The 23,356-nt window shown below is 41.0% G+C and overlaps 1 protein-coding gene across 1 annotated transcript; it reads left to right on the top strand.

The window, feature by feature from the left end:
* The first annotated feature begins 5,486 nt into the window (after positions 1-5,486).
* LOC114653265 (ras-related protein Rab-10-like) lies at positions 5,487-23,356 on the top strand. The gene is given in 7 exon segments (XM_028803471.2): positions 5,487-6,100; positions 6,370-6,430; positions 12,376-12,385; positions 12,387-12,515; positions 14,308-14,397; positions 18,790-18,891; positions 21,452-23,356. Coding segments are annotated over 7 exon segments (594 nt in total). The 5' UTR covers positions 5,487-5,973; the 3' UTR covers positions 21,527-23,356.

The raw sequence follows: 23,356 nt of genomic DNA, 5'->3' as shown, positions 1-23,356 counted from the left end.
AGTGCAGCTCAATGCTCAATAAAACGCAACGCTGGCCACGCAATGACCATCTGAATAAAATAAGTTGAGCAAAGATTGTTTTGTTTTGTTCCTGTGATTATTTTGGTAATTGGGCCCAGCTGAATACCCCACTGAATCATTGAAGTGTATAAGCATAGACAACAGAATTAACAAAATACATGATTGGTTCCTGCCTTGTGCCCTGTGTTGGCTGGGATTGGCTCCAGCAGACCCCCGTGACCCTGTGTTTGGATTCAGCGGGTTGGAAAATGGATGGATGGATGGATGAGGTCTATAGTCCTATAAAGATTGTTAAAATGGATTGGCAACTCCTTTAAATAAACGCCAGTTAGCTCAAGAATTTCATCTCAAAGAGTTAGTTAAAGAATTTGCACACCGTAAAGCACAAAAATATTCTTGCCACATCAGTAAAAGGAAAAAATGTACTTGACACTTTACAGACCTAACTGGTGAATCTTCTTCTTCTTCTTCTTCTTTCAGCTGCTCCCATTAGGGGTCGCCACAGTGGATCATCTTGTCTGCATATTGATTTGGCAAAATTTTACACCGGATCCCATTTCTGACTTAACCTTCCCCATTTATCTGGGTTTGGGACCGGCACGAAGAAACACATTGGTTTGTGCATCCCTTGTGGCCGGGTTACAGACCTACCTGGTAAATAATAAGTGATTTTACCGTGTAACTAAAACAAGACTGTAGGGAACAGTGCTACAATAACTGGTATGTGATAGACCAGGGGTAGGCAACGTCGGTCCTGGAGAGCCACAGTATGTGCAGGTTTTTGTTCCAACCCAGTTCCTTAACGAGAACTCAATTATTGCTGATGAAGCACATATTGCTTAAGTGACATTTTGATGCTTCATTTTAGTGGTCTCGCTTGTTAAGGTTCTCCAACCTTAATTGCTTATTTCAATCTTAAACTGCTGCATTCAGTGTTTTAATTGCTCCTTATTAGCAATAAGATGTAAAAGACAAAGCAGCCAGCAGTTCTCCAGCTAGCTTTTTTCCAATTACATCTGTGTGTGTTCATCATGCACGGTTTGATTTAATAAAACACTTAATAGAAAAATGTGACAGACTGAAAATGATCTGTTTTAGGCTTCAAATCATTTGGATGATATCCTTGGAAAGGAAAAAAATCTACGATATAAGAGCCTTACATTGCACAGACTAACAAGCCATAAAATTAAATAAGGTCTGAGATTGGCAATGATTGGTTTCTAATTAAGCAATTGGGTTGGAATGAAAACCTGTAGCCACTGCGGCTCACCAGGACCGACGTTGCCTAACCCTGTGATAGATGGAAAATACTGAATTAAAAAAAGGGTTTTTCTGTCTAAGTTTTCATGTTTAAAAAATTGAATAGAATACATCGCTGAGCAATGCAGATGCTCTCAGAAAGCTTAAAAATCCATCCAAAATAATCTACTTATTATTTTGCCACGTGCAAAAGTTCGCTGACGACACTGCTATCGTGGGCTGCAGCAGGAGTGGGCAGGAGGAGGAGTATAGGGACCTAATCAATGACTTTGTTAAATGGTGCGACTCAAACCACCTACACCTGAAAACCAGCAAAACCAAGGAGCTAGTGGTGGATTTTAGGAGGACCAGGCCCCTCATAGACCCCGTGATCATCAGAGGTGACTGTGTGCAGATGGTGCAGACCTATAAATACCTGGGAGTGCAACTGGATGATAAATTAGACTGGACTGCCAATACTGATGCTCTGTGTAAGAAAGGACAGAGCCAGCTATACTTCCATAGAAGGCTGGCGTCCTTCAACATCTGCAATAAGATGCTGCAGATGTTCTATCAGACGGTTGTGGCGAGCGCCCTCTTCTACGCGGTGGTGTGCTAGGGAGGCAGCATTAAGAAGAAAGATGCCTCACGCCTGGACAAACTGGTGAGGAAGGCAGGCTCTATTGTTGGCATGGAGCTGGACAGTTTGACATCTGTGGCAGAGCGACGGGCGCTGAGCAGGCTCCTGTCAATCATGGAGAATCCACTGCATCCACTAAACAGTATCATCTCCAGACAGAAGAGCAGCTTCAGCGACAGACTGCTGTCGCTGTCCTGCTCCACTGACAGACTGAGAAGATCGTTCCTCCCCACACTATGTGATTCTTCAATTCCACCCAGGGAGGTAAACATTAACATTATACAAAGTTATTGTCTGTTTTTACCTGCATTATTATCAATCTTTAATTTAATATTATTGTTTTTTGTATCAGTATGCTGCTGCTGGAGTATGTGAATTTCCCATTGGGATTAATAAAGTATCTATCTATCTATCTATCTATCTATCTATCTATCTATCTATCTATCTATCTATCTATCTATCTATCTATCAAAAAACCAGGTGAGGCGACTTGCAACATTTCTATGTGGACCAGCTATTCTGGGAAAAACATGTGGACACTCCTTCTTCATCAAACAATCCTCATGGCTCTGTCAGTGGCCTGGATGTCTCCCTTATTAAATTAAATAGATAGATAGATAGATAGATAGATAGATAGATAGATAGATAGATAGATAGATAGATAGATAGATAGATAGATAGATAGATAGATAGATAGATAGATAGATAGATAGATAGATAGATAGATAGATAGATAGATAGATAGACACCATGACCCTGTTCAGGACTACACAGTTTAGAAAATGAGAGACACTTAGGTCTGAACACACACCAAAATGGCTATAAAGCAAGAAAATTAAAAAGAAAGAAAACTCCTGACTTGGCTGTCCCAGTCCCAGAGAGGCTGTTGGTATAAAGGAGCCCCCATTGCATTTCTTGACACATTTCTGCAGAATAATTTGTGGGCTGAAAGTCCTCAGTGTTGGTGTGTCAGAGAGAGGATGTGCAGCATTGTTCATATGGGCACTGAGTTTTGTTTTAACTCTGTCCTTTGCTATAACTCCAGGGGGTCCAGAGTGCGTCCCATAACTGTACTATCTGGCCTAGGATTCCAGACACTGTTGGGCCGGCCCTGTACATTAGTGCAGTGTGTGTAAGATCGATACTGGACGGATAGGGTCCCTCACAACCCTAGATGAATATGTGGCAAATATTCAATTCAATTTAATTCAGATTATTTTTGTATAGCGCTCCACACTGAGTTCAAACACAGACCATCGTAACAAATTTGCAACTAAATGCCATTATAAAATGTCCAAATTACTAATTACATAATATGTACGCATAACGACACAGATTTGTTTAAACACAAAGGAAGAAAAAAGCAGTTACAAACATATTAATATAAGTGGAACCTAATAATATCTGTCCATTAATATAATTGCTTAACCATAGACAGCTGCCATTTGAATAGAGTAAAACAAAAACTCCAGTCAGCATCATCTCAGGAGAAAAGAAACCTTGGGGTATTTTCATATACAATAAAGACATACAAACACGCAGCCTCAAAACAACTGTCCAGTTAAATTGCTTTATATTACAACATTGTATTTTCACATACTGGCCCTGTTTGGTCTTAACGTCTGACAACCTAAACATTCCAACAATAACACAAATAACACCAACAATGATAATGATAATAGTAATTATATTCATACTGCAGCACAGATAGAAAACAAAGACATGGAATAATACAATTAAACGATCAAAATGAAGACAGCTAAGGTTGATTTACCTCAAATCATCTCACAAATGGGCTTATATTAAAACTTTGTTAAAACTTTTCTTTTGTTCATCACCATCTCTGAGTTTCATCCTTGGCATGTTAAAGCAGTTCTCCATAGTCCAACTCTCACTAAAAAAAACTCTGCAAAGTCATGTAGTGATTGATTATTTATATCGCATTATTTACATATACAGGGATACAGTAAGGAGAAATTGTGGACAAAGCTCCCAATTTAAAGGTAATCACTACACTTTAGATTCATTGAAGTTTGTGATTATATTGAGACTTTCAATTTATTTTATTAACTTAAACGACATGAATATGTTACGGTTCGGCCTTGTTAAGATTACAATTAGAATGTCAACATATTCGTAAGGCTCACAATCTTCTTAAGATTTAAATAAAAACCTATACAGCACAAAACTTATAGTTTAAGAAATAACATGCACAAATTCAAAAGAGTTACATTTTCGTCTTTAGACAAACATTAAAAGCAATCAATAAATAATTGACAGTTGATAATACAGCCCAATTCTTACTTGTTTTTTTTTTAAATGGCATCCATTAAGAGTGTATTTTTCTGAGACAGTCTTGTAAACAGACATTGTTATAAGGAATCAACCACCCCCCTCCACACTGTCAAATTGTGAATTGGAGGTCCTCCATACTTCACTGTCCCCAGTCTGTCCTGTCTCCACTGTTAATGCACAGGTCTACAGGAATGATGAGTCCACTCAAAGTAATAGGGGTGGTGGGGTGCCATTTACAAACTCACCAAGGGCAGCAAAAATATGATATCTATCTATCTATCTATCTATCTATCTATCTATCTATCTATCTATCTATCTATCTATCTATCTATCTAAATTGATTTTGTAAACACGGCTTTAGCATGCATATGAATGGAAGCCAGTCTTGGACTGGGAGCCAAAAGTGTTTTTAATAACTTTAGCAAAATAAATACAGCATAAGAGCATCAGAGTGAATAGCACTGCTGCTCACAAATCCTTTTTCATGGATTCAAGGCAAACACTAGGATGTGTTTCATATGAACGAAAAAGTTCAAAGTTGTGCTGGACATTTTCATTGGTGGTTCCAATTTGGGCCCAGAGTGACTGTGTAGGACGGTCCAATGGACTTGCACCCTGTTCAGGACAGTTTCCTGAGTTGAACAAGTGCTGCTGTCATACTCTCCTGTCTACCTTGACCCTGACCGGAAATTAAGTAGGCTTGAGAATCCATCCATCCATTATCCAACCCGCTGAATCCGAACACAGGGTCACGGGGGTCTGCTGGAGCCAATCCCAGCCAACACAGGGCACAAGGCAGGAACCAATCCCGGGCAGGGTGCCGACCCACCGCAGGACACACACAAACACACCCACACACCAAGCACACACTAGGGCCAATTTAGAATTGCCAATCCACCTAACCTGCATGTCTTTGGACTGTGGGAGGAAACCGGAGCGCCCGGAGGAAACCCACGCAGACACGGGGAGAACATGCAAACTCCATGCAGGGAGGACCCGGGAAGCGAACCCAGGTCCCCAGGTTAATCTTGAGAATATTCAATTATATAGCATAAAGAAGTTGGTGAACTTTAAGTACATACAGTAGCTCAAAAACTGCATAGTTAATACATAAGGGTGAAAGAAGGAAAATGAAAAAAGTTAAGAATAATAATCCTGTGCACAAAATAAACCCAAGTGTAAAGCATCAAAAGTTAAAGAGTCCAGAAGCGAAGGGGTTACCTTGTTGTGACGTCACTCGGCCGGTAGACAGGTCTCCTCAGGTGGAGCGGGCGGGGCGGAGCTATGCCCAGCCCTCTATTCACGAGAGCACCTCAGGAAGCGGATGAAATTGCAGCGCGACAGAGGAGAAGCAGGAAGGGTGTCTCGTTACCGTCTTTTGCATCTGAAGAGAGAAGAAGAAAAAAAAATGCACGTGTCCCTGGCGCCTTGCGTCAGAATTAACGTTTTATAAATATTTTGTAAAAGTCGGTTTGTAGGCTGAAAGTCGCCAGACATGAGTGGCAAAGCGCCCGTGTCATCCAGAGTGCATGAGGCTATAATTAGATGAGGATGAAATAGGAAACGACGGCTTTGGAGGTGGACTTTTTTTTTTCTTTTTGTATTATTAAGACACTGGGACAGCACCGAGGTCACGGTACAGTCAACGATGACCCAAGGCTATTTTCGAAGCAACAGAAATTGTTAGATTTATCAACGTTCTATTTATTAATCGACGCACTGGAAAGTCAAATGGTTGGAGAAACGTTATTTAGGAATAGGTATGATACTTTCAGGGGATGGATGACGGCTCGGACTGTTTAGTGTTGAAAATAATTTTGGTCGGAGACTCCTTGGTGGGGAAGACGTGCATACTGCAAAGATACATTGATAACACCTTTGATCATTCGTACATGTCCACTATCGGTAAGTATACGGTAAGCCGAAGTTGCTCCGTCACCTGCTCGTGCTCGTCTCTTGTAAGCACTGCGCGTGCGCGAGAGTAGAGTCCTACACAACTCCTCATCTTCATCCGCATTATTCCATTTAAAAAGAAAGTAACTGTGACTGTCTTCAGTGTTTGAGTATAGGCGCAAGTGCAATAAAAGTTTGGATATTCCCAGTCTGTAATGTGCGCATGGGCCATACGATCTTTATTTCCGGTGACATTGATTCTTTATTTTTTTCCACCGCAGGTATTGACTTTAAGGTTAAGACCTTACACCTCAATGGCAGATTCGTTAAACTCCAGATCTGGTAAGTCTTTCACATTTTCCGCCTTATCGTTATGTACTATATGGTTTAAATCGCCTTTAGAGCTTGTACGTCACTTCATCTACCGGCTTTGCTAGATGTACTAGTTTTTCCCGTGCCTGCGGTTTCCTTGCCCGATGCCAACACCTGCTGTCAGGCTGACTGAAACATTGGTGACTATTTGGGTTTGGCGTCCGACTCTTTGGCTCCATAATATTGCGAGTGAAAAATACGGTTCGGTTTAAAATTCAGTTTTCAGTAGTGGAGCCCCAAACGAATCTGAATAAGCAAGGAGTGACTAGTTGTTAAAAGATTATCACAGTATTAACCAGCATTAAGCACACTGTATGCAACAGATTTCAGATGTTTACCCTCCTTCCATGTTATTGAAGCTGTTACTTCCAGTAAAGTCATTGTTGTCTGAATCAGCCCTGGATGGATGTGAACCTGTCAGTAGGCATTCAGACACATTTTTACCTTCATAGTGTCGCCACTCAGTCCTGCAGATAGCATGTGTTTGGACTTTAAATAAAACCATCGTGAAAGTCAAAGGAACATGCAGACTCCACATACAGGGCACCACAGGTACAAATCAAAAAGTGGGGAAGGTACATTGTGCTATCCGCAGCCCTACTGAGTTTGATTAACAAATTTAATACAAAAAAAACTTCATTCAGAAAACAAAAGCTTCATGGTTGTCTCATGGACGTGATTATACTAATGACTGCACCCCAAGGACCCCTCTGTCAAGCTCCACAAATATGCAGACGACTCATCAGAAATGTTGACGACTCCGCATACAGAAGGGCGGTTGAGTGGCTGGCGGTTTGATGTGGTCAGAGCAATCTGGGGCTACACCTGCTGAAAACTGTGGAGATGACCGTGGAGTTTAGGAACATATAAGAGATTTAACAAATGACAGGAGACCATTCAGTCCACCAAGCGTGTTTGTTTAGCTGATAGTGAAGCTGTCCCAATTTCTCCTCCAGATTCTTCTTAAAGGTTGTCATGCATGGTGTGTCTTCTTCAACTCCATGTCTCGGTAGTTTGTTCTTAACTCCACAAAGAGAAGTGCTTTATGGCCTCAGTCCTTACTGCACTTCCACTGGTAACCTCAAGTATGTGATTCACACTTGAGATAAAAAAAAGTCTGCCGGATCTGCTTTATTAACACCTTTGGGGATTCTGAAGACCAAAATGGGACCCCGCGCAGTCTCCTCCATAATTTTCGGAGTCTGTCACAGTAGGACATGTCCTATGATGCCCTTTGCCGCTCTTCTGTGCATAGCTTCAAGTGCTGCTATGTCTTTCTTCTTCAATATCACCTCAACTTTTGGTGTTTCAGTTGTGGAGACTTTCACCCAGGACTTAACAAGGAAGATCAACATAAATTTCATTAGAAAAAGGGCTCAGCAGCAGATGTGCTTCCTGAGGGAGATCTGTGTACCCCAGGAGCTGTTTATTCAGCTCTACACAGAAACCGTCGAGTCTGTTCTAAGCTAATCCATTACACTACCTGTATTGCAGAGTCCAGAAAATTGTCAGCGGACCCTCACATCCAGGCCACAATCTCTTTGGACTTTTCACATCCAGGCCACAATCTCTTTGGACTTTTCCCATCTCCCGGGTGCCATGGACTAAACCAGGGGTAGGCAACGTCGGTCCTGGAGTGCCACAGTATGTGCAGGTTTTTGTTCCAACCCAGTTCCTTAACGAGAACTCAATTATTGCTGATGAAGCACATATTGCTTAAGTGACATTTTAATGCTTCATTTTAGTGGTCTCGCTTGTTAAGTTTCTCCAACCTTAATTGCTTATTTCAATCTTAAACTGCTGCATTCAGTGTTTTAATTGCTCCTTATTAGCAATAAGATGTAAAAGACAAAGCAGCCAGCAGTTCTCCAGCTAGCTTTTTTCCAATTACATCTGTGTGTGTTCATCATGCACGGTTTGATTTAATAAAACACTTAATAGAAAAATGTGACAGACTGAAAATGATCTGTTTTAGGCTTCAAATCATTTGGATGATATCCTTGGAAAGGAAAAAAAATCTACGATATAAAAGCCTTACATTGCACAGACTAACAAGCCATAAAATTAAATAAGGTCTGAGATTGGCAATGATTGCTTTCTAATTAAGCAATTGGGTTGGAATGAAAACCTGTAGCCACTGCGGCTCACCAGGACCGACATTGCCTACCCCTGTTTTACATCTCATTGCTAATAAGGAGCAATTAAAACACTGCATGCAGCAGTTTAAGATTGAAATAAGCAATTAAGGTTGGAGAACCTTAACAAGCAAGACCACTAAAATGAAGCATTAAAATGTCACTTAAGCAATATGTGCTTCATCAGCAATAATTGAGTTCTCGTTAAGGAACTGGGTTGGAACAAAAACCTGCACATACTGTGGCACTCCAGGACCGACGTTGCCTACCCCTGGACTAAACTAATCCGAAACAAGCAGGTGTTTCTTTCCACAGGCCATGAAGCTCACAAACGGTTAATTCAGCAGTCTGACCCCCCCACCCCCATATAGCTAATGTATAGTTCAGTATTTAATTTCCATAATGCTGGTATTTTGCGTTAACATTCTTTGCCTTGTGTTTATGTCAGGTGTGTACATCTGTCATGTTACTGTACTTGGAGAGTTGTCAAAAAAACTCAAACTCCTTGTATGTGAGCAGACTTGGCCAAGAAATGTAATTCTAACAGATGGCTGCTTCTTCAAATCCTTACCATTAACTAGCAAACCCACCCTGTATTGCTTGGCACCCTGCTGAGGGCCATTTCTTCCCATGCGCCCAGTGCTGTCTGGATAGGCTGTGGCCCTCCACTGACCTTGAATGGCGGTTCTGAATATGTTATGTTATATGCTGTTGATTCTTTAGAATGATGCCATTGGGGACCCATTTTTGAGTCCCAAAAGAACAATTCATATGCAGGTTCCACAAGTAACCTTCTTTTTAGATCTGTAACCGGTTCCATAAATGAACAGATACAATAACAGACTTGTGAAATATCACTGGGTTCCGGAGTTTAAATGGACTCCTGCTGCACAATAACACAGGTTAAGTTCAGGTTTTCTTGCTCTGTTAGTATCCTTCCTACTGTACATTAAAGATTTTTGTTTTGTCCACATCTTAGGACCTGCAGTAGCTTTGTCCTGGGTATGACGTGAATCTGAATCCAGCCCCGCAAGCAGGTCCTCCAGTTTACAGGGAAGACTTGGGGCTTGGTGGCAGAATTGGCATTCCAGCCACTATAAAAAAAAAAAAAAAAAACTTGCACTGTTCCTGTTTAGTGCTGAGGTGTCACCCGCTTTCATTGTACCCAATCCAGGTGGTACATCATGTGGTGGGTGTGGAGACGTGCGATCAGTGCACACTCCCAAACAACCTTAGGAAACCGAAAAACCACAGAGCACCAATTTCATATACAGTGCAAAGGAAACGTCCATGAATAAAGTGTTTCTTTTTTAAGCAATGGCTCTAGAAGGAACCACACAACCCAGTAACATATAATTGAAGAACCAGTATAGTTATTATCACCAAGTTATTCATTTTTGAAATTGAACACTGAGAGCTGGGGCAAGCCATTTAAGGTAATGAGAAGCTTAACAGCATGGACAGCATGGATTAAATTAAAAAACTGGTAGGGGCGTCCACTGTGGCTGCGCCAGCTCAGGGCTGGATTCTCCTTTTGCATGTAAATCAACCAGTTAGGAAAATGGATGAATGAATGAGCACGTCCACATTACGATATACTGTACTTGTGTATAACTCGGAATTGTCTGAAAGCTTGCTTATCTATCTGTTATACAGGGGACTGGACACACAGACTTTAGTGTTTTATTATACAGGGGTCAGCAAAAGTACACAAAACAAGAGTTTAGTCTTATTTATTTATTATATTATTTGTTGTCTTCTACTTATTGTTGTTATTAAAGTGGGCTTGAGTGTAGCAAGTAGACTACAAGACTGTGTAAATAATGAAGGCTGGCAATTTCAGAACTTATGAGATTGTACTTATCTTAGCACTGTGCCATTCTTTTCAGTTAATAAAGTTATTGTAATAATCATACCCTGCATGTCTTTTTTCCATACAAACAACTGTAAACCTCCTTTTGCCCACCCTGTATAATAAAACATTAAGGTCTGTGTGTCCAGTCCCTCCGAGCAATCTGATTGGTCAGTTTGGCTTTGGTGATGCAACAAAAAAGGAAGTGCAGGCATGAGACACACGAGGAGGAGAAGAAAAGGCGCACGCTGATAGTCACCTTCAAAGACCAGAAGAACAAAAGCACACAGGAGGCGTGGAAGGCGTCTGTCTCGTAAATAATGACAAGTGTCTGAGCAGCAGGAACACACTCAACAGAGGGGGCACCAGTGGAGAGACGTTGAGACACGCACAAATACAAAGGGAAAGGCGCTGAAGGTACAAACAAGTAGGGTAAGCGATAGCAAATGTTTTTAAATTGTTCTGTTACCTGTCACCAACAGGTACTCTGGCTAGTCAATGATATAGTGCCTTTCACATCTCTCATCTGCCTACTGTATAAACATTATTCAGAACGTTATTCATCCATTTAACACACACAGACCACTGTGAGAATTTTTTAAATTCAATTTTACCGATTGCCACTTGACTGCCACAAATAATAAGGTACAGTTTTTGAGTTCAGTTAATTTACTGACATTTTCTAGCCAACATGAGAGATCACTGATTATCCACTAGAGGTCGACAAATCCCACACCACTGGTTGCTTAATCCCATTTTGCTTTTCTTGTTGGGCGGTTTAATAAGAACAGACATTTATTTGTATTGACATGCTGCTGATGCCTGTAGGTTAGCAGGTTTATATTTTAGTGTAATACCGTGTTGGTCAATTTGAAACCACGAAAGGATTGCCTGATCTTTTCACACTATTCCTAACCAATTTTCTTTGAGCTATATCCCGTCTATGGAAGTGCTCTATAGAAGTAAATGTTGTTCTACTCTTCCTCAGATGCCACTAAAAACGGAAACCCAAACACACCTGCACACCACGGAAATTTTAAATACCAAATCATACCTGAATATATATAATGAGACCAATAGAAAAGTCTTGAGAAATTTACACTGGCATGGGGAGAACATCAGACTTCACGTAGAAGACATGCAGTCAAACCTGAGAACTAAAATTTGTTTTTTGTTAAACTACTCTGTATAAAAAATGCATCCTTACATTTAGAAATCTGTTGAGAATTTGTGCCATTTCAGTCAGTGTGTGCGGTCAAAGGGAGTGAAAGCCAGGAGCAGACCTTCAAGGGGCAGATGCAGAGGCGTAGCTAGGGTTTTCAGAGCCCAGGGACAACTGAAGATTTCGCACCCCCTCCTATTTGCCAAAATGCAATGGGGAACATCAATTCGGCGCCCCCTGGATGCTGCACCCGAGGACAGATGACCCCCCTTTTCAAAAGCTACACCACTGGGCAGATGTGCAAATTACGCAGTGTTTGGGAGACATGGGGTCCATACAGCGCTAGCCTGACAACTTCTGCATTCCACCTCCTAAACTTATCTTGCTGGTTTTTGAGTACAGCTGTGTCTGTGTCCTCAAAAGTGCATACTACTATTTTAGTTTATAGGAGAGTGCCCTTAACAAAATTAGTGTGCATAAACCAAGGGATTAATGGCGCAACTGAACACACACGGTACCAAGTGTAGTTTGAAACGTCTTAGTAGTGCATTGGTTATTCTCTCCGCCTAATCTACTTAAAAGTTCTCCTTTTTTCATTTGAATCTTTTAAAACCATGCTGTGCTTTTAGCGGTTTTTCTGGTCAGAGTGGTGCAGTATTCTTCACCGACGGCTGTTATGCGCCTAATTTCCACTGGGGGGCAGCCGCACCCTATCCCGTCTCTTCGGCGCTTTTGAGACGCGCGTTGTGCTTTTCTCCTTTGGCAGGGACACGGCGGGGCCAGGAGAGGTTTCACTCCATCTCGACTCGCTACTTCCGAGGAGCGCACGGCCTTCTGATCATCTATGATATCACCAACGCCCTCAGCTTCGACAACGTCACGGGATGGATGAAGGACGTGAATGCGGTGAGATGGTGATGTTCTCACCAGAGATCTTATAGCGCGATGTTCTCTGTTTTCTTTTTTATGTTTCCCTTCTTCCAGTGAAAAGAGTTCAGTAAAAGCTCTCAGGTTTTCAGCCACATTGTCGGAAACCATTTCTTTGCCATATGATGAATGGAAGGATGGATGGATATTAATTCCCAACGTTACTTCCATGTTGAGAAATAGAACAGGATAAAGACTATTTAGAATATTAAAACAATTCGAGAACAAGCCCTCCACCAACAAAAATGCCAACCCTGTTTATCTACATAGAATTATCTAAAAGGTATTTATAATAAAGTATATAAATGTTACCTTCAGCCAAAATCGTGTTCCAGATGCACTGAAGTGGGCAGAAGAGTCATTCAGTGGTTAGTTCTTTAGATGAGTGTTTGATTTCTGACTTGGGCACCACCTCTGTGAAATGCAAATACTCTGTTGTCCTCCCAAGAGGGTGCATGAAAAGTTAGTCGGTGTGCCTACATGTTGTGTGTCCTTGATTGACTGGCATTCTATCCAGGGTTGGTTCCTGCCTTCTGCCTGAGGTTGCTGAGGTAGGTTCCAGAATAGTAAAGCTGGCTAAGAAAATTAATGGATGATTGAAAAAGCATGAGCTGGGACTTAGTTTGGGTTTGAAATCTAACACTTGAGGAATCACAAAAATCCAAAGCCACACACTGGCTGGCTGCCTTCTGTAAGTACTTTAAATATGGTGTTGACAGCATATAGCATCAATGCCATATATTTGTGCAATATTTACAGGATTATCCTGACGTAAGTTATTTCTTATTTGAAACATTTTATGGTTACATACTTTCTTACTTTTTATAATTTGATGTAGCCCACCTGATGCACATTCTTTCTTATTTTTTATAACTTGATGTAGCCCATCTGATGCATTTCAGATTTGCGTGGAGCCCAAGCCTATTCTGACAACATTAAACACAAGGCAGGAAAGAACCCTGAATGAGGTTGCCAGTCCATCATAGCTATTTATTTATTTATGTCATAGCAGATAGGTGGATGTTATAATATTGTTTAACCCACTTAAGTTAACTCCGGGCTGCAAGAGGCTCAAGCCTATGCTAGCAGCTTTGGATAAAAGACCGGATGTGACCCTGGCCTGGACAGGACACAAGTCCATCAAAGGGTCCACTCGCACACACAGAGCCCATTTATAATCTCCAGTTTGTCTGATGTGCATGTCTTTGGAGATGAGCACACCAGACATAGACAAGAGGAGAATAAAGTCTACATGGTCAGTGACAGGTTGTGGGATCCAAGTATATTATTAGGCGAAATTTGTCTTGTAAAGCACTTTGAGTTACATTATTTGTATGAAAATGTGCTATAGAAATGAATGTTGTTGTTGTTGTGAGACCACAGGGCCACTATATTAAATGAATTATTGATTGTTTTGGTTAACCAGACTATTACGATTGCCCATATTTTGTGTGCTGCTACTTGTTGAGAAGGAATACCATTCTCTGGTGAGGCTAGTCAGCCCAGCCGATGGAGAATGTGGATGGTGTGTGTCAGACCACAAGGAGGTGTGATGTGTGATCTAATCTCCTCGTCATACACAAAACCAAAATTTACAAATAAAAAAAGTGGCAACAGGGTGGTCCTGTCAGAAAAACAATCTTTTTAGTTAATGTACACTAAGTCAAGGATAAATCAAAGTGGACACCACGATCACATTTTAAATCAAAATGGTTTCTGACATTCTGTTATGTGTTGGCTTAACTACTTTTTTTCTCTCTCTCTCTCTCAGAATGCTGGGGAAAATGTCGATAGAGTCATTTTGGGGAACAAGTGTGACCTGGAAGAGACGCGAGTGGTCTCTAAAGAGAGAGGAGAAAAGGTAACATTGTGGCCAACCACCATTGATTGAGTCCACATGTAAGATTTCTAAAGCTTGTCCTGACAGCATTAGGGACAACGCTGTAGCTAAAAATCATAATTCTGTGTATGACTGCGGTCAGTCAGAAAATATACTTTTGGATACAGCAATTTGCGTGGGAGGATTTTGGTGCAGACTGGTATAATAAGGTCTGACAGTACAGTATGTGTTCATTTGTATGTCTTCTGTATGTAAGTAAATACTTAAATTCTTGAGGGTTTGTTTGAACAGTTGATTAGATTGGGTGGAAACACCAACTTGGTGTCCTAAAAGGCCCAGAGCAGGCCCATCTTTTTGAGGAGGCACGTGTCTCCTAATATGAGTATGACAACCTTTTGGGGATCTTCTACCAGTACAGTACACTGTGGCAAGTTCTGTGCTGGGTGAATAGCATCAGTTTTTGGGGTGATGAGCTTCTGAATAGACTGATTAAAAATAAAAAACAGATGCACAGCCAGGATGATCCCATTTGCACCTATGTTCATCATATAATATTTGTTTACTCAACAGTTTTGGAAATGCCTTGTGTAGATAAGTGAGAGAATAATAAGCCGTAGAATTAAAGAACATATTTCAATTAACTTCTGATTAAAAAAAATATTAGTCTTGTGGGGCCAGATGTAATTGTCAAATGAGAATACACATCTGAGAACGACCTGTTAAAAAGTTTGCAGTAGATAGATTCTTTATTAACTTATTATTAAAGAGTGATAATAATGCAGGTATAACAGACAATAACTTTGTGTAATGTTAACGTTTACTCCCCAAGGTGGAATTGAAGAGTTGCATAGTGTAGGGGAGGAACGATCTCCTCAGTCTGTCAGTGGAGCAGGACGGTGACAGCAGTCTCGCTGAAGCTGCTCCTCTGTCTGGTGATGATCCTGTTCAGTGGATGCGGTGGATTCTCCATGATTGACAGGAGCCTGCTGAGCGCTCATCGCTCTGCCACGGATGTCAAACTGTCCAGCTCCGTGCCTACAATAGAGCCTGCCTTCCTCACCAGTTTGTCCAGGCGTGTGGCTTCCCTCATCTTTATGCTGCTTCCCCAGCATATCACTGCATAGAAGAGGGCGCTCGCAACAACCGTCTGATAGAACATCTGCAGCATCTTATTGCAGATTAAATAAATCAGTAAATAGCGGCGAAGTCCTGCACTGTAAAGGCCACACTCTCAGGGCTTCTTCGTAAAACAACAGCCCCCCCCCCCCCCCCCCAGTTCCTCCAGTCCATGAAATTTAAACTGCCAGGGATTCAGAGAGAGCTCAAAAAGAATCTAACTAGAACACTTGATGCCGAGAGAAAATAAAAAGCTCAATTGGCTGTTACCCATTCAGGAGTTCAGTAGCACAAGCTAGCTGAAGCGTAATCATTCATTTGTACATTATAATGAGCGATGCAACAGAAGAGGCACACACAAGCACAGACCACCGCAGCTAATTGGCTCCCCGTTTGAGAAGTACTTCTGCTTGCTATGATGTCTTTCTGTCACTTTGACAATTGCATCACTCTATGGCATAACAACAACAAATGGCGTTCAGGTAAGCATTGTGGTCTCTGCACATACTACATGTTAGATTGCCGTGGCTGTGTTCTGGCGTGGCATGTTTGCATTTCTAATTCAGCAGTCATCTTAACAGCAGCCTTGTCCTTGCTTAACTGGTGTCATTAGGCAGATTTGTTGATTCGTATTATGTAATATCATCTACTGTTGAATTCTGCTCTGTACTTGTAATATTTCTATTTGTATTGAGGATTACTTGTGTTCTGTTCTGTGTATTGGTTGGTATTTACCCCTCTTTTTTGCACGCCCAACCTACCTGGACAGGGGTCTCTCTTTGATCTGCCTTTCCTAAGGTTTCTTCCGTCTTTTTTCCCTACAAAGTTTTTTTTTTTGTTTTTTTCCTTGTCTTCGTAGAGAGTCAAGGCTGGGGGGCTGTCATAAGGCAGGGGCTGTTAAAGTCCATTGCAGCACCTCTTGTGTGATTTTGGACTATACAAAAATAAATTGTATTGTATTGGGTTGGAAAATGGATGGATGGATGTATTTGGATGTTTTGAGTACTGAAATCTGCATCTCCTGTGGCTCTTGGTTACCAGCTCTCTTAACGGCCGTCCTTTTGACAGCATGCGACACGTCATTTACTTCAAATGTATATTTTTGCTCTTCATATTTTCACAGACATAGCTGCCATTTCTTTCAGTCTTCTATCGACTCCTTTACTATCGTGTAACGCTGAACAACGGAGTCCACAGCACCTGCGACAGACATAACATTCACGTTTTCCATTCTTCCATTGATGTCTTTGAATGCCAATGTATCATCTGATGCTACAGAAAGATTTTCCCCTTGCATGTTAATGTTAATTTTTACAAAGTGCAATGTGCTCTCCGCACACACAACACCAACTCTACTTTGAGTGCCACTTTCACAAGCCGTTAGATTGGTTTAGAAATGTGATTCTCGGTGAGCTGTCTAAATTTTAAGTAAAATTCACTCATGGTTGTCTCGGCTTTGGTGAGACTAAACAGTTTATAGTGTCACAAACTCGAGACAGAGTCATATAAAGGTTTGGGGCTGCCACCCGTATAATTTGGTTTCCTGGCTACAAAGTTGCTTTCAAATGATACAGCACTGATGTGCACAAAACAGTCCAAACAGAACTGAGGGAATAGGGAAAAGGTGGAGGCTTTTAAAGGGGAAGACAGGAAGTGAAGTCAAAGGGGTCAGGCTCATGTAGGTCTTCTGCCATTGGTGTGAGCCCGGACGTGACATCACAGGGGCCGGAGCCGGCAAGGTCTCCTTCCATTGGCTCGGTCCCGGAAGTGATGTCAAGAGGACCAGGTGGAATCTCCCGTGAATGGTCTGCAGGCAAGGGAGAAAAAGAGTCGGTGCACTCTGCCACATCCTAGTATGACTCGGAACTGCCCTTACTCAAGCCCTTTAGCTGCCTCCCATGCGCACGTGTGTGACAATAGTTAGAGTGGAAATGATGGCCCTCCAGGAATTGAGTTAGCCGGGACATTTGTTGGGTCACTTTGCAGCTCATTAATGTTTGGCTGCTGGTTAAGGGAAGATTTAAAATGAAAAAAATTGAGGTTTAAATCTTAAAAAGCAAGTTAATTAAAGTTGACATAAAAGGTTTTTTCCATTAGCAGGGGTATTTGGTTACTCATTAAAGAAATTGCTGGAACAAAAACCTACAGCCACTGCAGCCCTCCAGGGTTTGGCAACCCATCTTACTTGAATATTTACTTATTTGGCGGATGCTTTTATTCAAAGCAACTTACAACATCTGGAATGCAGTTGGTTCCATTTCTTTTTGGAGTGTGTGGCGCTCCCACTATCTATGCAAAAGGACGAAGGTCCAAGTCTTTAGAGTCCTGGTGCTTCCTGTCTTGCTATATGTTTGCGAGACATGGATGCCATCCAGTGTCCTGAGACAAAGACTGGACACCTTTGGTACTGCGACTATCTGGAAAATCCTTGGGTACTGTTGGTTTGACTTTGTGTCGAATGAGAGGGTTGCTCACGGAGTCCTGAATGAGGCACATTACCTGCATTGTGAGAGAGCGTCAGTTACAGCACTACGGCCATGTGGCGCAATTCCCCGAGGGACTGAGTGGCTGGACCAGGGCAAGCGGTCACCCATGTAGCAAATGGCTGTGGCAGACAGATGGTGGAACTGGACCCTGTGTCTGCCTGGGAGGTTGCCAACTGGGACCCTGAGTTGTTTTGTCGTGTGGTGGGTGTGGCAATGCACTGTACCAGTGCATGCTCCCCAACTTGACTTGACATGGAGCTCAGGTAGGTGAAATGACTTGTTCATAGTCTATATGGTGTCAGTAGCAGGAGTTGAACCTACGACCACAGAGTTTGAAGTCCAAAGTCTACACCACACCACACCACCTGCCTACTGAACAGCAGTTGTAGCCAAATTGTTGTTGGCTCAAGCAGCTTTGTAATCTGGCCAGTTTTAGTCCATGATTTAGAAGACAATCCCCAATAAACTGCAACCCCATACGGTATGTGATGTTCCAATTGCCTGGTGACCAGGGATATGATTAACTGAGATAAATAAACCACGTGAATGCCAGCAGGTGATAACTGAAGTTATGACACTTTAGAGTATTGAGCGCATATAGTAGCTTTCGGCTTGAAACCTTTTAAAAGTGTAATGACCGAGAGTTCTTCACCTTCTACCACCGAAGTTCATGGAGCTCACCAATGGTGAAAGTCAACATAAAGCTGGTAATTGTGTAATGGCTTTAGAGTTCATGACATGGGCATAGAGTGCTAAAGTCCGGGTGAGCAAATCAATAATGAGATTTATTTATTTATTTTTTTTTTTTTAGTTGGCTTGGGAGTGTGGAGTACATTTCTTTGAAACAAGTGCAAAAAATAATATCAACATTGAAAAGGCCTTTTCAGCATTAGTGGAAGGCATCATGAATAAGGTAAAAAAAAAAAATAGCATTGTAATTTTTGACAATCTGAATGCCACTTAATTTTATAAATGCAAAATTGCTTTTTTATGTTCTTTTATGAAGTTAATTAAGCCACTTTTTCATGAAGTCACTCCATCAGTTGTTATTCTATACAGTACCATTAACAGCCTGTACAAACACAGGGCTTTGTAAAGCTGCTGAGTACAATAGAGTGTCAAATGCAGTAAGTGAACAGTGTAAAAAAAAAAGAATAAAATACACACCAAATATGGGAAATGCATCTGTAGCCGCCGAAGTATAAGGCAAGTTCAAGCAGTCCAAAAGTTTGTTTTAAAAAAATGTAGTGAAAATTAAAAGCAAACAATTCGCACAAGAATAAAGAAAAAAGTTGTTACACACGCAGAATAAAAGGCAAAAAAAGGGAAAAATGTATCTTCTCTAAACTTAGCTTTTCTTGAGAAACTTTAGTTATTTCTGTACTTAAAAGTTCCTTTACTTCTTCTTCTATACTTAAAGATTCTTAACTTCTTCCTCTGTACACTATAAACGTACGGCGCAGCACGCAGCATAAGTGCTGTCTTCATACAAGTTACTTCAAACACTCAAAAGGCCCGTAGGCCCGGTTTAAAACCGTGTGCCCTCTACACCTTACACATGGCAAGGCTGGTCACTAACTGAGAATGATGTTTAGTCAGAGCTGTTAGAAACGGCTAGAATATACCAATTCTACTCCACTTATGGGGGTTATAGGAACCTCCCATAGATTATGCATTGTCATCTAGTAAAATATTTATGAATCTTATGTAACTAGGAAATGGCTCTTACAGCATCACTAACAGAAAAGTGTACCTGACTTTAAACTGCAAATATGAAATCAAACTTGACAAATCTAGGGCAGCTATGATAAAGGAAAAAAAAAAACAAACAAAATACAAAACAGAGCCAATGGCAATAGTGATAGCCAAATTAAGAAAAGAAGCTGTGGTGATCAAATAAAATAAAACTAAAAAAGAAGGTACAAAGTAAAAGCATGGGGTAAATTGCAAGATTTTGTGAAGAGCGTTAAAGACTATGTGGCCAACTTTACATTCAGAACGACCAGGTCAGTATGAGAGACAAAGGAATGGATTCAGCCACCATAAGCCAGACGGACCACTGGTGTGGCCTAAAAAGGACCTCTGGCTTTTTCAGTGATGCCTCCACCATGCTGCCCAGGTCTTCTGAGGTGTCACACACACTTCCAGCTGCCTTGTCCCCTTCGGGCTGCACGTCCACACAGACCAGCCACAACTCATTCCTCTTGCTGGGGTCTCAGACAGCCCATCTGCCACACTATCCACTGGTTTGTGAGCTACTTCAAGGCCGGAGTCCACGTCTGAGACTTACTGGTGTCAACGCTCACATTCCAATAGGTCTCTGCAGCAAGGATATGCTAAATAAAGTGCTTACTCACAATGCTGGATCTTCACACCCTGTCACGGTGTTCATAGGGCCACTTGCCTAGCTGGCTTCTCTGGGCATGTCCATCCCCTCCGATAGTCCATGATCTCCTTTAAGAGTGTGTCTCTATCAGGTCTGCCCCAGTGGCACTACAATATCATGCTGAAGTGGTGAAGGTACAGCTGGGACTGGGGAATTGGTAGATGAAAATAAGGATTTGTGCTGGTATCCAGAAGGTTGCCGGTTTGAATCCCCGTCATTGCCAAAAGAGATCCTACTGTGCTGGGCCCTTGAGCAAGACCCTTAACCTGAAATTGCTCCAGGGGTGCTGTACAATGGCTGACCCTGCGCTCTGACCCCAAGGGGTATGCGAAAACCAACAAATCCCTAATACAAGAAATTGTATAAGGCGAAATAAAGAACAAAAAAAAAAATACAGATGCACATATGCAGTATAAAACTCCAAAGGAAGGTACGAAGGAGGAGAATGTGGTAACTCAAAGTATATGAAGTAGCACTTTAAAGACTATTTGACAAAGTGAATATGGTGTGCTGAGGTGGTAGTAGTATGGCAGGGTCAGTGGAACTTCTGGATAAAGATGCAACAATTAAAATAATAGTTTGTCTCATTTAGTTCTTTTTCTAACTAAAGGTGCTATAAAGAATCAGCCACAGCTACAGTATAACACTGCACAGTGTTAGTGGGAAACGGTAGAGTGAAGGTTTTTAAATAGAGCTTTGAAAGCAAGCCGACCAAGTTAATGTCATACAGCGAGGTAGTGGAGGTACACCAGGACCTGCAGTTACAAAGATGAGAGAGTTCCAGAAGGCCTTCAGTCTGGATTTGATAGTCAAAATACACACAGCCAAATGAATAGACCTTAAAAGAAAGTTCTAGAGAATGGGATCCACAAACCTGAATGAATGATTACTGAGAGTTAACTGGACAGGGTTCAGAAACAGACCCATGTTGGGAAACCATAGCTTCCACTTAGAATTTAAAAGTGTAAAGAAATGTGGCACTTTTTAAAAACGGATTTATGAATGTATTTGACTGTTCACTTTGACACTCAATTAATGATAAGAGTGGATGTCTTGCTTCTTTAATTTTTATCATTCTGTGTTACAGAGTTCTTCCTACACACCGAGGACTGATGTGGTTAACCTTAAAAAAAGTGACAGGAAGAAATGTTGTAACAGATAAGTCATCACATTTGGGACAATAAAGTACCTGCTGCTTGCTCTTTGTACAGTTACTTTACGTCTTGGTTTTTGTTTTTCAAATTGTACGTTTAGGAAAAAACAGTAGGGTTTTAACTTAACGTGTATATGTTGTTGCTTTCTTATGCATGTTTTCTTAATGTGGGATGTTTTTTTTATGAAACAACCTCGGCAAAAATAATGGGAACGTTTCTGTAATGATGATATAAAAGTAGATACACCACATCCATCAAACAAACTGTGCGTATGTAGTCTGTCTTATAACTAAATACATAGCTGAGCTTGCACCTGTGATCTATTTGGGTAGGGGTTATGGGAGCAGGAACCATCCAGAAAAGTAAGCCATACATGCACAGTTTTAACATGCCTTCAGCTTGTGTGTGTGTAGGGGGGGAAATCCACACAAACACAAAGAAATGATAACAGATATACCCAGAAAGAGTCCAAGCCCCGAATTAGTCCTGGGGCTGAGAGGCAGCATCACCACTCTCTGTGAGGATGTGGCACCCCAGATTCTTAAAGGCTTCTACTAATGGCGCACACGTTTTTGTGTTGCTATAAGTATCAGACTTGTAATGCTTGAGGCCTCCTCATTCCTCCGTTGTTATTCAGTGACTGATGTACATGACGGTACATGCGCCAGATTTGATTCAGTTACACCAGGTCTACTCTGTCTTGGCCATAGTTTGATGTTGGAATAGAAGGCTATGGTTTTTGTTGTGTGCCCCCACCTCCACTGGTTTACAGGATACAGTTTTTGACATAAACTTTCCCTGTATTCATGTTCAGGACTGAATTGAAAAGCACTAAAGTACATACAAATATAAAACTTAGTTTAATTTTAGGTGCTTTTTGATGATGAGCATAATAGTACAAAGAGGTTGGCCCATCAATTATTGAAAGAGAAAGATTCACAACAAATATTCACACCCTCTCAATCAAAGGAGCACTCAAACCAGAAAAGATTTTTATTTATTTTCTTTTGTTTCTCCTGGTTTAGCCCCAGGTCCTCCTGTCTTCTTGAGCTAATGAGGCCAAATGACACAAACTCTTAACTATGTAAAAGCATTACATGAAATAAACTCCTAAAGTAAATCCTTTCCATAGGTGCCCTGTATTTTTATAGAGACGTTTCTCTCATGCTTTGGTAAAACTGTAAAGACGACATACTGTATCTACTGGTAGCTGCGCTGAAACAGTGCACAGAAAAGTGGTCCTGAACAGAAGGGGTTCTCAGTATTTTAATTCATTATATGTTACTTCTAATGTATTCAAAATAAATAAAAAAATGTATATATTGTAGAATGTGAGGTATGAGGCTGCTTTTTTAACTTGTTTTAGTTCATGGAGCATAAAAATTTCCTTTTGTGTTTTCAGTATCAAAGAGCATTACTAATATTAACATACATTATATGTATGAAATCTTTATAGGGTAACTTTGCACAATGGCATATAAATGTTTTGTCCTTAAACTGAGTGTTTATTCATTAACCTATTAACAAATTTAAATAATATATGTTAAACGTATGAAGGAAATCATTTTCAAGAAAATGAAGTAGCTGTGAAGGATGTTGGTTGCACAGATATTTGACCACCGTAACTGCCTTCTGATTTGCAGACATACGGCAAAAATGTTCGCTATGTTCAAAAGTGAAGTTATATTTGCCTTCTAGTATTGTTGACATATTCTGTAAACTGTACTTTGTATAAACTGACAAACACAACACCCATAATTTCAAGTAAATACTACTGATTTGTATGCTTCTTTTAAAAAAACGTTGGCAATAAAATACCTTTTGTTCTTTTTGATACA

This window comes from Erpetoichthys calabaricus, chromosome 6, assembly GCF_900747795.2.
Source record: "Erpetoichthys calabaricus chromosome 6, fErpCal1.3, whole genome shotgun sequence".
Classification (NCBI taxonomy): Eukaryota; Metazoa; Chordata; class Cladistia; order Polypteriformes; family Polypteridae; genus Erpetoichthys; species Erpetoichthys calabaricus.
The sequence above is the reverse complement of the archived record's forward strand: the minus strand, read 5'-3'. Positions and strand labels throughout refer to the sequence as shown.